At 40.7% G+C, this 13,820-nt stretch overlaps 2 protein-coding genes across 7 annotated transcripts; both read right to left on the bottom strand.

Moving 5' to 3' along the window:
• Positions 1-323: 323 nt before the first annotated feature.
• On the bottom strand, positions 324-6,152 carry fosaa (v-fos FBJ murine osteosarcoma viral oncogene homolog Aa). Of its 2 annotated transcripts, XM_035994620.1 has the most exons (5): positions 6,075-6,152; positions 3,012-3,112; positions 2,159-2,386; positions 1,724-1,831; positions 324-1,625 (listed from the first exon to the last, which is right to left on the bottom strand). In XM_035994620.1, the coding sequence occupies exons 3-5, from the start codon at positions 2,369-2,371 to the stop codon at positions 957-959; spliced, it is 990 nt and encodes a 329-aa protein (XP_035850513.1). In that variant the 5' UTR covers positions 2,372-2,386; positions 3,012-3,112; positions 6,075-6,152; the 3' UTR covers positions 324-956. The 2 variants fall into 2 exon arrangements, with proteins under 2 accessions (XP_035850513.1, XP_031134620.1); XM_031278760.2 differs by lacking the exon at positions 6,075-6,152 and having other exon boundaries at positions 3,012-4,533.
• Positions 5,974-13,227, bottom strand: mlh3 (mutL homolog 3 (E. coli)). 5 transcript variants are annotated; one of them, XM_031278690.2, is made up of 12 exons: positions 10,147-13,224; positions 9,890-10,021; positions 9,713-9,792; positions 9,450-9,554; positions 9,250-9,334; positions 9,103-9,171; positions 8,878-8,986; positions 7,393-7,552; positions 7,262-7,285; positions 7,088-7,166; positions 6,256-6,407; positions 5,974-6,150 (listed from the first exon to the last, which is right to left on the bottom strand). In XM_031278690.2, exons 1-12 carry the CDS (start codon positions 12,734-12,736, stop codon positions 6,079-6,081), a joined length of 3,657 nt encoding a protein of 1,218 aa, XP_031134550.1. In that variant the 5' UTR covers positions 12,737-13,224; the 3' UTR covers positions 5,974-6,078. The 5 variants fall into 5 exon arrangements, with proteins under 5 accessions (XP_031134550.1, XP_031134552.1, XP_035850489.1 ...); XM_031278692.2 differs by having other exon boundaries at positions 9,920-10,021; XM_035994596.1 differs by lacking the exon at positions 9,890-10,021 and having other exon boundaries at positions 10,147-13,225.
• Positions 13,228-13,820: the final 593 nt, after the last annotated feature.

Genomic DNA, 13,820 nt, shown 5'->3' with positions numbered 1-13,820 from the left:
GCTCAGATGGAGGCCTGCACTGAAAATACAGTAGAACCACTCATCTACAGTCAGCCCAATACACATGCCAAGAGACAATATTAAAATATAAAAGCTTAATCATTTTTTACTAGGTTTTATGATATACTGAGGTCTCAGTGATTCCATTTTTTAATGGAACACTTTTACCTTAACTCTGCCTTGCACATTATATGCATACTACTCTAAGGTCCTTTGTATGAATATAACCTTATAATTTAATAGAATAAAATTTAAATGTAACATGCAAGCTGATCATTGAAATATTTTGACCTTGATATAGCAATAGATTTCTAGGAGACAGATTGCAAACACCACTCTGAATGTAGATTTATTGTAATTATTTAGCAGCATAGATAAGCAATCAATGCTCGTTTTGACTTTTAAATTTAACAAATAAATCAAAATCTGAAAGGTAAAAAAATAAATCATAAAGGTACATCTTGATAAGATATATAGTATATATAGCACTGGATGTTTTCATGGAAAACTTTCAATGAGGTCAAACCACAGTTGATGACATTGAGGTATGTAGGTACGTAACATAGATGAATATGTAAATACAACATTTACAGCAATCAATATACTATTGACACCAAAACACAAAACCATACTGATACATTAAATTCCACATTACATCTTAGATCTAGTAACAGATCAGATATATAGAAGCTCTGAAAATTATTTGGAATTTCTCGGCATGCGTTTTAAAATCAAACTTACTTCAGTCCCTCCTGTAAAAGCCATGCCTTTCGCTACATCACTCTGTTGGCTATGTATCTGGAGAAAGTTAATATGTTTGCTTAGTCACACACACAAGACATTTCATGAAGGTATTCCTTGAAGTGTTACAGCATATGTTGTTCATGTCATTTCAAAGTCAGGAACCTGCAAACAGAAAAAACAGAGAGATCACACGGATCACTTCCCTCTGTACATTATAAGGCTAGGAGAGTTGGAGAGTTGAGGAGATCAACAGATTCTGTTTTGCCCCCTCCACCTTTATGACTGTCTAGTCCCTCTGTGAGAGAGTCTAGCTCGGGACACGCAAATGTGAACACAGACAGGTAGCTGCTACAGGTGGGGGTGGAGGTCACTACAGGAGTGCTGAGAGGCTCCAGGTCGCTGGAAACAGACTTGTACAGGGTCTCCCAGTCCGAGACCCCAAGAGAACTGCTCAGATCTATGTCAGGCACAGATCGAGCTGTCTCCATGGGGGTTCTCTCCTCCAAACTGGGTAACATATTTTCCAGCAGTCCCTCTTTAATGTCCAGAGAGGACTCAAGATCGCAGATGTTGATCTCAGCACTGGCACACAGCAAGATATTGGAGTTCCCAGAGATGGCTGTGGACGGATCACTGGGGATGTCCATGTCCTGGAGCGAAGGAGCTTCCTGTGTGCCATCCTCTGGAAGTCTGTCCTCGTCTGGACTGGGCAGTAGCCCTGGGGACCCCGTGGGCTCCTGGAAAATAGACTCCAACTCTTCTGACATTTGGCACCCTGGTTTATGTGTGGCGAGGATAAATTCAAGTCGTTCTTTCTCTTTGAGGAGGTTGGCTATTTCCGTCTCCAGGGCTGCTTTTTCCTCCTCCAGCTTATCGGTCTCCTTCAGATAGATCGACATCCAGAATCATCCACATTGGAAAACACAAACAAACAGTGTGTGCTGATGACAGCTGAGTACATGCATCACTGTTTACTTACAGTTTGCAGTGTATCAGTAAGTTCCCTCCGTCTGTTGCGACACTTTGCTGCAGCCATTTTATTCCTCTCCCTCCTTATCCTCTTTTTCTCTTCCTCCTCTGGAGACAGCTGGGATGTGAAAGAAATAATTCAGTTATTACCTTGAAGAATCCAGCCATTTCATCCTCTAATCCGCTACATCCATTGCCAGTTCACCCCTCTGAAGAATGGCAAAACCATGTTTCGCTGCAATGCGTCTAAAAATAGACCATTGTTGCAGACTTGCTGTGACCTGAATATAAATTGACTGTAAGGACGGCACACAGCCAGCATACGGCACCAGAGGAGCATGCATAATAGCACTGTTGCACACAAGGAATTCAGATCTTTATATGTAAATTTACACTATTGACTATTCTGTCCAATGGCAGGTAGACTTCATCTGAGCTAACCTACCTGCTCTGTTTTCCCCTTTCTGACAGCATTTTTGCCCTTGTTCCCGCCCACTTTGGGTGTTGCCTGGTGAGAGCTTTGTGGTTCATTGGCTTGCTTGCTACCCAGAGACGGGGAGACAGATGTAATAATCGTAGGCTGGACCATCCACTGGAAATCTGGGGTAGAGGAAATTGCAGTGACTGTTGGAACAAATGGGGTGTCTTCGACGCTCATGTCTCGGCAGAGCTCCTGGGGGAAAAAAAGGAGAAAAAAAAATCGACAATGAGGACTATAATAGAGATTTTTTTTTTTAAATAAATCTATTCCCATGCTGGTTGCAAGTGGATGTTATTGTGATGACAATCATCAATAAAACCTACAAATCATGTTTATAGTCTAAAATAGAGGGTAGCATGGATGTGTTCTATTATCTTGAAATATACCCAACCAGAAATAGCCTTCTCCAGATCAATATTTGACTTTATCATTGTTTCTGACGTCAACACTGACGCAGAGATGCTGTGGAGTCTCCTGGATGGATTTATTTTTCTCAATGAACCGCTGCATCGACACGCTCACATTTGGTCCCAGGACGTCGGGATCATAACAACCCGAACAACGGTGCTAATTTGTCACGTTTCTGCCTTCATTTATTCCTGGTCCAATTATATATCACGTGTGTCAAAAATGAGGTTTAAAAATTAAGCGCACCCAGTTAATTAAAATCCTATCAATCAGTTCCACCTCCCCTCCCCCCACCACGAAGATAAAAAAGCATCTAGTCTGTGAACCCCTTAAAAAGGCATTGTTTAACCTGCTTGTAAACGGAGCGCCTCCTAGACTGCGTGTGTATGATCAACAAAGCCATTCATACCTTTGCATTACTCTCTAAAGAGGAAGCTGGAGAGCTCGCCTCTTCTGGCGTCTTCTGGAAGAGTGTCCCGACAGGAGACTCTGTCCGGCAGGTGGGGGAAACTGAATCCATGTCAGGCCGTCAGGTTGTTTTGATAAATCACGAGGGAAAAAAACAAGTCCTGATCAATGACAAATATGACTCTGGCCTTCAGCTGGGCAGAGCGGCTCGGGTTTTTCCTCCAGGTATATACCTGGTAACTGGACGACTTGAATGCAAGCCCCTCCTTTTATGCTCTGCTAGAATTTTATGAATGAACCAAGACTGTACCATCCGCGGAGGGGGAGGGTGGTCAGACTGACAGCCACACAGGCCTACATTTCGGGGTAAAAAAGCTTTTTTCTCTCTCTCTCTTCTATATTTCCTCCATGAATAATATGTTACAACATTTCTTAGAATTGGTAATAGCGTCGTCCCCGCACGAAAGCCACGCTTTTCACTCCCATTCACAAATATCGGCTTCATGAATGCAATGTGGGGTGAGAAACGTGAGCCAATTTATAAATACACTTAATCACATACATAATGTAGCTCTTTCCTGGGCGAAAAAAAACTTGATGTCCTGGTGCATTAATTTCTTCAAGAGTAAAAGACACTTAAGCGATTAAGAGTAGGCTACATAAATAGCCGAACATCCACGGATTTTGTTTATTAATGTAAAAGCTAATTTAATTGCAAGGTCGACGCAACGCATTTTGCACGATCATTTCAAAAAATATAGTACGTCGACTATAGTTTACATATTGTCTCAGTTTGCATATTCCTCTCCCCATTTCATATATCCCATATTTTTAACTTCTGACAGAGCTCTGGGTAAACTCAGCACTTTGGGGCGGCCTTTTTCTAAGATAAGAATCGAGAGCTGCTAGCAGACATAATTGAACTGATGCGGAATTGTTTACTTAGGGAGGATGAGGTGAAGAGGGGGTGGTGATGAGGAGAAGTAGCCTATGTGGGGGCGGAGAGGTCACGTGAAATGACCCGGAACTAGAGGGAGGAGAACGAGGGGGGCGGGGGCTGTGTTTGACAGGAGCAGCATCATCCTTCATTCTAGCAGCATGTCTCGACTCTGCGTTTTCCTGCTGATCGCTGTCCTTTTGGACCCGATGTTTTCTATTACATTCTACCTGCCGGCCAACTCTGGAAAATGTCTACAAGATAACATCTACAAAAATGTATTGGTCTCATGCGAGTACGAAGTCAGCGAACATCCAGAAACTAGGCTACAACTCATTTGAACTTACTTCAGGTGTAACATATGGCAAACCTTTCTAGACTGTTTGTCTTGGCAAATAAAGACTGCTTTGTATTTTAACGTAAAAAATGCAACATTACAAATATAAAACATGTATAGACATTCTTGTAAATACTCATATTGTGTTTAATTTGTATTAAATGGGGGGCGGGGTGACACTTGTCTAGTCTTATATCAGGATATCAATATAATATTGGTTTATCATCCAACTTTACTTCATTGGCCCAGTGCCCCACCGAGTTGATCATTGAGAAATGGTACCAAAGCCCCTCTGTTAACTCTTTCCTCAGATCACAGATTCTTTTGGAGACATATTGTATACCCAGGAAAATGCCACAAAAGGGAACTTTTCATTCGCCACAGAAAATCATGACCAGTTTGACGTTTGCTTCAATAGCAGATCTCCAATGGGTGAGTGAGGTTTTGGAAAATAAATAAAACATTCAAAATATGAAAGAAATGCAATCTTTTCTTAATTAATTATAAGTGAGAGAAGGAATATTCCAACTCAAATGTACAAACACTATAAATTATTGGTGGTTGACTATGGAGGCCAAAGACGCATGATTGGGGTGATCCAAGTGAGGCAAAATCTTAACTATTTTCTGTCAAATAACATATGTCATTAGGCAGCGGGTGGGTCCCAGACCAACTGGTTCAACTGGACATTGAGCAAAGAACTCCGAAGAGGTGAGGGACCGTGTAAATACTGTTCTAATCAAAACTTTAAACCATTCAAATATCATGAGTATTAATCCAAACTACTGCTGATAATTCAATGCGTGATGAACTTTGCGACAGCAGCAAGAAAGATGATGCAGAGAGATCCCAGCATCTAAACATGTTTGATAACTATTACTCTTGCAACCTCTTTGTCAGATTGAAAAAGCGGAGACTAGCCCCCCCCTTCCCCCGAGGCCCAGCTAAGACATCTTGAGCACCTCTCACTGTCCGTTGCAGATGACTTTATCCACTTGAAGAAACGAGGGGAAGAGATGCAACAAACAAATAGTAAATTAATAGAGCAAAAATGTTTAGTGAATAAGTAAATCACCACTTGGGCAGAACATTACACCTGCACTGCTCCTTCTGTGTTTACATTGTCTCTTTTGGCCAAATCCCTATGTGTGATGTCACACTAACTATCACCTTGACTAAAGTGTTAAAAAAAACATCACTATTTAACTGCTTTTTCCTGTCTTAAATAGAATCCACCAATCATCAGCATCATCTCCGTCTGCTGTTTTCTTGCGTTGGCCACATGGCAGACTTTCTATTCGAGACGATTCTTCAAGACCAGGAAGTTGATTGAGTAAACATGTTTTTCGAGCACAACCTGGATCCTGATGGACTACACGTTTGGGAACATGGTCCCTACAATGTGCCTTTTGCTGGGTTTCTGATTATGGATCACATTTCATTCATGTTTGATTTGAAGGGTTCATTTGAAAAAACTAAATCATTTGTTGTGCTCACCAGGAAAATCTATCTTTATTTATTTTAAGAATGGTGCTTTTGCTTCCTTTTATTTTAATATTTCCTCTTTTTGTGTACTTACCAAACTAAATGTTATCATTTTCTGACAATATGTTATTTATATAAATAGCAAAGTCTTCCTATGAATTTACAGGTGCTTTAGTATAAAACAAAAGGTTTCTGCTACAGGGCTTTGGGGAAGAATTTGACTAAGTGAACCATTTAATCAGGGAGTTATGAGTTACAATTTATTTAGTTGACAGTAAACTACACATTCAAAATAAAATACACACCCACTTATCTATTTCCATATAGTTCCCACGCCTTATACATTCTTCTTAGCTTTTGGAGGTTGGGTTTCTGTAATTCCTGCAGGGGACAAGAATGCTTTGTCACCACCAAATTGCTGTGCTGTAAAATGCCTTGAATAGTACATTTGGTACAAAGTTCAGATGTGCTTTTCCATTGTGGTACCTTCTCGTCATTGTCCAAATGGAGGGTGTCTACTAAGGGAGCAATGGAGGGACGGCCATGGGCACACTGGAAGGGCAGCTGGCAGGAAGACAAGGACGCCACCAAGCTGCAGCATTCATCTCTACTCAGGCTGTCATTGAATTTGATGGCACCTGTTTAATGCATACATGTATATATGTGATTCGTATGAAGATTTCAATGTAACTGAAATACATTGAATCATCCGTTATGGAGATCTTAGCTCCCATAGATACTTGAATATCAAAACACAAAAAGCACAGAGAACACAGAGATGGTTAAAGGTGAGTATTGCAAACAGTTTATGTAATTAATTACAGGGAAGCTACAGAGGAAAAGTCACCGAGTCTTATCAGTTCAGTTTTCCAAGGCAGCTCCCAAAGAAAAGTTTGTGCACATTGATTTTATACTGTTTTAGAGACAAAGAACTTCTTTCTGATTGGAATACAGCCAAAAACGAAACTCTTCTCATCCTATTAAAATTATTCTTTACAATAGTCTATTATCATTGGACAACAGACTTCAAGAAACATCCACTTTATTCTATGACAAAACAGTTTCTTCCCGCCGTGTGCATGTAGGCTATATAGTGCCACTTGTGCTCTGGTGGAATGTGCTGTCCTGTCACAGGAAACACTAAATAATGAGACTACAGTATGCAGCAACACAAAGACACAGAGCATACAGAAAATGAACACAGAGTATATAGGAAATGTAAAATGATAATTTATAAAACTCAAAGAATAATAATTTCTTTCACACATCAATGAAGAAAAAGTAAACTGAAGGATGGAGAGAAGAAATGTAACCTTACCATGGCATGCTAGGGAGGCTAGCACCTTCAGCACAGTGAGAGGCAGAGTTCCTCTCACTCGACCAGTTGAGCGGAGTAACTGAGACAAAGAATAAGAAACAATACATTTGACCCTTTATTGAATAAGATACTTTCTCCCCACAAAAAGGTTTAGCGCCTCAAAAAGAGATTTACCTCAATCTGCTCTTGAAGATACTCCTGATGTGTGGTTATTGGGGGGGGGGGAAAGCAAAATGGTAAACATAAGGTGATGCCTTATGGCTAAATGAGCGTTACAATAGATGGTCTTAATGTGAAAGTCTTACCTCAACAATAGGCTTGATAACAGATGGTCTCCCCCGCCTGATCTCATTACTCTCCTTTTCCATGAAGCACAGTGGTACCTTCCTTACAAAAACGTGTGGATCTGCTGCCTGTGAGAACTTCACTTCCAGGCCCAAACACCGCAAATGTGCCTGACAAGACCTGTAAGAGGAAGGGTCCACAATACAGAAAACACTGCTCAACAATAATGCTAATGTAATAATTATAAAAAAAAAATAAAAAAAAAAGTTCAGAATTTAGTATAGTCAAGCAATTATCAAAAATACTTTGAAAGTTAAAAACAAGCTGTGTAGTGCCATTTGACAAAAAATAAAATAGTGGCACACAGCAATGGTGAAAGGTTGGTTTAAACATTTAGAGCTTAGCCACAGGCATGAGTATAGTTTGTTTCTGGTTAAGAAGATGTAATTTGAGGGATGACAATAGGCTTCTGAGGTGAGTGACTGTGTATCGGTATCGGTGAGGCTTCGTGTCATCAAGGAAAGTAGATCAGAACATCTGAACAACAAAGAGATAAGAGCTCCAGGACATCCTTGCTTTAACTCCGTCCTGTAACCATAATCAAGATGGAAATAAGGCAGATTGATGCAGTTATAGAGCCATTACCTCCTTGTCCAAATAAGGTAGTGACTCCTTCCACTGTCTGAAAAAACTGACATGATTTTTTGACTGTGCTCCAATTACAAGAAAAATGCAGTCAACAAAACTTGGGATTGGATTTAACTTTGGGAGGCATTTGACGGTGTACACTCTACTATTAATACAGGCTGCCACAGCAATAGAGTGCTGATGCTACTGAATGATGGCATGGGAGCCAAAGTGCTACGTAACAGCTAAAATGGGGGTGAAATGAGGCTGCATCACTGCACCCGCCCTTTTTGTCATCTTTATTGCTACCATCCTTCATCTCATTGCCAAAATCTTCTGCTGGGTGTCTCCGTTGTAGTACAGAGCAGACAGCGAGCTCTTAAACCTCAACCAGTTAAAGGCCAACTGCAGGGTAAGGTAATCCATCAAGCAATGACAATCGCACCAAAGTAAAAAAAACACCTGTGTATCCTAAACGCCTTCACAAAATACAGATACCAGGTGGTTCCTGAATACAGAAGACCAAGGCCCTGCATCAGCCATTAGTAGACTTAACTAGTCATCAAGCATTCCAAAAAAAGACATTTTATCCTAAAATTGGCAGCGTTCTGTCAAAAATCAGGTGCTGACTTGTGTGTGTGTATATATATATATATATATATATATATATATATATATATATCTCTTCACATGAGATGTGCTAGGCTCGGCCAATAACTTTTTGAAAATCAACAAGTATTTGATCAAGTGCCTTTTGCCATACTTACTTAGCATATTTATATTCTCAAGCTCAGTAGTATCTGCCTTTCCGCCAAGTGTACTGTTCTTTACAGGTATTCCTATTAGCTTGTTGTACTGTACATATAGTAAAAACACACCTAAGCAGCCTAAGCTCTTCTTCTGTTACACGGATCTCGAGAGGTGGCAAAATGGTTGATGAACACAGACGTCTCTCCCCTGGTGCATCTGGGTCATCCTCGTAGGAATCTATGACAGAACATACAGTTATGACTGTGGCATCACATCAGGGTCCCAGCAACAGCATTGTTAATTTAACATTTCATTCTTAATATTAATACTGTGCATTGTGCGTTTGTTTTTACCTGCAACTAGATTTTCAAGTCGAACTCTCTCATGTGCAGCGTGTTGATCCACCAGCACCAGAAGGTTTCCTGGGGTTTCAATATCAAATGCATGAGATGCTGATAAAAACAACAAAGGACTAAATGAAGTGAGGTTCCTGTCTATACCTTCAGTTTCATTGAGTGCTGCAGGCTCTTCCTCTCTTGTATTGATAAGACATGCAAGGAACTTCTTATCCACCTGATGAATAACCTACAAGGTAATTAAATAGCTATTACTTCATAACACCAATGAAGGTAAAATGGCTAAAAGCATTATAATGAACATTTTGTCAAATATTTAAAAGGAAACCAAAAGAGAAATTTGCCTTCATTGAGCAAATCATGGCCTTAGAAAAACGGTACGGAAACAGGATGTTGTGGATCTTGACAGCCAGTCCGTCAGCTTGCCCACTTGATATGTCCACACCAACCTGTTGGCACAGTAGAGTTCAAAATATATCATTTAAACAGCATTACAATTCAATTTGGAAAGTGTATTGAGACACTAAACTTTAGAACAGATAAAACAAGTAGATCTTTTTAATCCTATGCAAAATCTGTACAAAGTAAACACACAAGTTTTGTTTACCGTAGGAGGTCGAACAAATACGGGATTATTCCATTTTGAGTACAACAACGTAAGTGAGTTGGAGCTCTCACCATTGGCATCTGTTAAGACAGACAAGACTATACGTGAACACAAACCAGACAATATTACATTTTGTATATTGTGTGTGTGTGTGTGTGTGTGTGTTAGGCACCCTACAGTTTGCAATCTGATCCGTCTGTGGGGTACCTCTGTCATCAAGCCCTGAACTAATCACTCTCTCTGTCCTGGATTTTGGTAGGAAGGGAAACACTAGATCCACCTGAAATGGGTAGCATCTGTGTTCCATCCCTACAGTTTAAGGAACAGGAACAACGGTGACAGGGAAGGTATTCTTGGTTAATGTTGAGTGCTACTTCCAGTTACTACCATGTCAACATAACCTGCTGAAAAGCACAGCAAAAATACTAACTCACCCGTTTCAGAGATGACACTAACGGCCATATTGGAGACATCAGATGTACAGCACACTTGTGTTTCTTCAGTAGGCGGGTCTTCATATCGGCTGAGTCCAGTCACTTTGTTGACATAAACTGTCTTTCCCACAGATGTATCGTAGTGATGAAGCCAGTCCCCCGATGTCGTAGCCTCTTCCCTTTCAGCCAGCAGAGGATTTGTCCTGCAACCTGGGACTGGCTCAAGATTCAAACCACAGTCATTCTCGTTGTTATTACTGTCTTGGCTACCATCATTACTACTATGACAGGTATTGTCCTGCAAAGCAGTCCTGGACAGGTCTGCTAATACTTTTGAATCGTCTGTCCTGTGTTGTTTCAAATGGTTGAGTTTAGCTGCCAAAGATGTTTTGCCTCTATTCTGCCCTGAGACTGGTTTTAACCTGGTGAATGCTGAGAGGGTTGGTGGGCTTCGAATGATGCTCTGTGTCTCTTCTGTTTCTGTTTCTATAACTCCACCATTTTGCTGATCTTTCCGGCAAACCAACAAATGGGACTTCAAAACAAAGCTGTCTGTAGGAGGAAGTCTAGTGTTATTCTGAGAGGGTAATTTTAGTTCATCAGATTTTCCATATACTCTTCTAAACTTCTCAAGGGATCCAGACTCCTTGCATAAGGCCAACTTTTGACAAGTTGCAAGTCTGGGAATTTTTGGAGGAATTATAGGAGTGAAGTCTTTGCATGGTTTCTGACTAATTCTGTCATTGCCTGCATGCAGTGAGATTTTGTGTTTTGATGCAAAGGATCTCTCTTCACATTTCTGCACTAAGATTTGCTGCTGAAATACTGACTTGTTTATTTGAGACAGGTCCTGGGTCAGCAGCTTTTCATGAATGTATGGATCAGACAGACTGATCTTTCTGTTACTTACTAAAGTATGTTCATGTCCTCCTGCACTCTGGCAGTCCGGTAACTGTTGCTCAATACTGTTTAAATCAGGCAGAATTTGTTGAGTGATGCTGTCTAGTGAAGTCATGTTGCTGGTTGAGGTAGCATTATTTAATAGTATTTCTTTTTCTTTCAAGAGTTCCAGTTTTTCACTTTCTAGTTGTCTGACTGAACTTGACATACATAACATTGGAGAGCCTTCCCCTGCTTCATTGAATGTTGGCTCCACTTCTTCAGTAATGTGATTATCAGATGTAGGTTCAAGTCTAGCCAGATCACACTGTGGCTCATATCTATAGTCTTTGTTTATGCTTCCTTCACTTTTTATCTTTAAAAACTCATTTGCAGTTATCTTTTCCTTCCCCTGTTGTTCAGTCTCTTCTTTGCACTCCATCTGACCAGACTCCCGGCTAACATTGTCCTCACATACACAGTCATCTTTGCGCTTTCGATGAACAGGATCAGATGCCAGTTTCATTCCAATACTGCAATCTAGTGTGGAAGCACTGCTAGTTGCTTGGCCACCATTACCACTATCTATGTTGTGTGTGCCAAACAGTTCGGGAGGTAAGTAGTCCAAGTCTTCTTGAGAAAGCTCCGCCACCAAATTCTCCCTGCTCAGGAACGCTTTTACTGCCTCTTCGATACAGAGCAAAATGCGGTCCCAATCTTTGAACTCTATTAGAGTTTTGGCAGGCTCAAGACATATGTCATACTCTGAGTAAGAGCATTTGATATTGATGACGTATACTCCATGCAGCTCTTGGCTTCGTTTGTGCTTTGGACTCCTGATGCCAGACTGCCCATCTGGACTGCCATTTTTGTGATTTGAACTGCTCAGTCTGCGTAGAAGAAAGTTCAGGAGCTTGTGTATCCGTGTTTTCAGCAGCAGTCTGTCATTTACATACAGGAACTGTAAGCTGTTGTTGTAGTGGCCTTCTTTACCAATGTAACCGATCACTTCAAACTGTCCATGTGTGTAGCTGATTTCTCCAAGTTTCTGTGCTCGCCCAAGACTGTGTATCTGAATAAACCTATGGTAGGTGTTTCTAGCTTTAGGAAGCTGCACCATCATGGCTCCTGTGCAGTCATTCTTCAGGGTGAAAGACACAGAGGGATGCATCAGAGATATAGCCTCCACTCTGTGTCTGATCCTCTCACCCTCCAGGACAGCATCCATCCTCTTCCTCCGGACTGGCATGTTGTGGAGGAAGTTACAAATAACAACAGTTGTCCCCGCAGAGGGTCGAGCAGTATCTGCTTCAAACACATCCATGCCCTTGCCATCCTTGAAGATTTTGACGTGAGTTTTCACTGATGATCTGGTCCGGGATGAGATTTCAACTAAAGTGGCGAGAGAAACTAAACTTGCCAGGGCTTCTCCTCTGAAACCATACCACCTGAGGTTGTCCAGGTCTTCAACAGAGCTGCATTTGCTTGTGTGGTATCGGTTTCCCACGCACTCCATATCCTCAGCGTTTATCCCGGTACCGTTGTCGATTACCTGAACTTTGAACGCCTCCATGTCCATCCTGACTCCCACACAGGTCGCCTCTGCATCGATGCTGTTTAGGATAAGCTCCTCTAAACACTGCTGAAGCGAGGGGATAGCGACACCGGAGCGAAGTTTCCCCTGAACTTCTTTAGCCAAACACTTAATCATTGTGTTCTTTAAATTCTGTTATCTTGGTATATTCAGTCTCTTACCTGTTCCGACCGACTACACAGTAATACATTAGTCGGCTCGCTTAAAATTGGTCGTTGCTAACATTAGCTTAACACTAGCTAACTCCATGGGTTCCAACCAGACTTTTTTTGTATTAAAAGTCTATGGTTCCAACGATAGTGACATTTTAAAAGTCGCAGTCATAGACTGTATATAACATGTTACACTGCTTAGTAATATAATTAAAATAAACTATCGTAAGTCCATGCTAAAAAGTAAATCTTAGTAGCTGTTTACAGTCAACGTGTAACAAGAGATGACCGTAGCAACTAACGTTAACAGCCAAAGCTAACAGTGCCATCTTCTGGTGTGAAGGACTTACAAATTTAACCGTCGTCTTTTTCAATTGGTCGTTGGCAAATCGCAATCAGTTGGTATTGTGCATACCGCCACCTGCTGTACTAAGTGTGGTATCTCATGTGTTTATTGACTCAGGAACGGTTTTGTGTTATCCTTGTATTTTCAAGTTAAAGTTGAAACAAATACAGGCAAATTGTCACCTAACGCTTATTCATTTAGCCTAGAAAAAAATATCAACAGACAGCCCCTCAACTTAATCATTTATTCTTATTAATTGATTCCATTTATAGCCGGTTATATTTTGTCTTTATGTACAGCTCTTTCATATATTAAGTCAATATATATATATATATATATATATATATATATATATATATATATACACATTTGTGTGAAGAAGTGTAAATAAGTGTACAGATTTTAATTTTGTATGCCATGTCTCCTCCCTCTATACCTCTTTGCAAGTCTTGTTCGTTAGGTCTGACATCAACAGTGACATTCTTCGTGAATATTTCCCTTATAAATCAAATTAACAATTGAGGACACATTTATTCTACATCTTTGGCTATTTTGTCAGTGTTTCTGCACAGCCACCTGCAGAGTTCAGTCCTTTACAAAGAAGGGCAGCAGCATTCTGATAAGTATTTAGTCATTCATCAGGCTCTCCTCAGACTCCTTCAGTCACGTCTTTGGGCAGGCCGATGAAGACAGCTGTGACGGA

Source organism: Sander lucioperca, chromosome 18 (assembly GCF_008315115.2).
Source record: "Sander lucioperca isolate FBNREF2018 chromosome 18, SLUC_FBN_1.2, whole genome shotgun sequence".
Lineage (NCBI taxonomy): Eukaryota > Metazoa > Chordata > Actinopteri > Perciformes > Percidae > Sander > Sander lucioperca.
The sequence above is the reverse complement of the archived record's forward strand: the minus strand, read 5'-3'. Positions and strand labels throughout refer to the sequence as shown.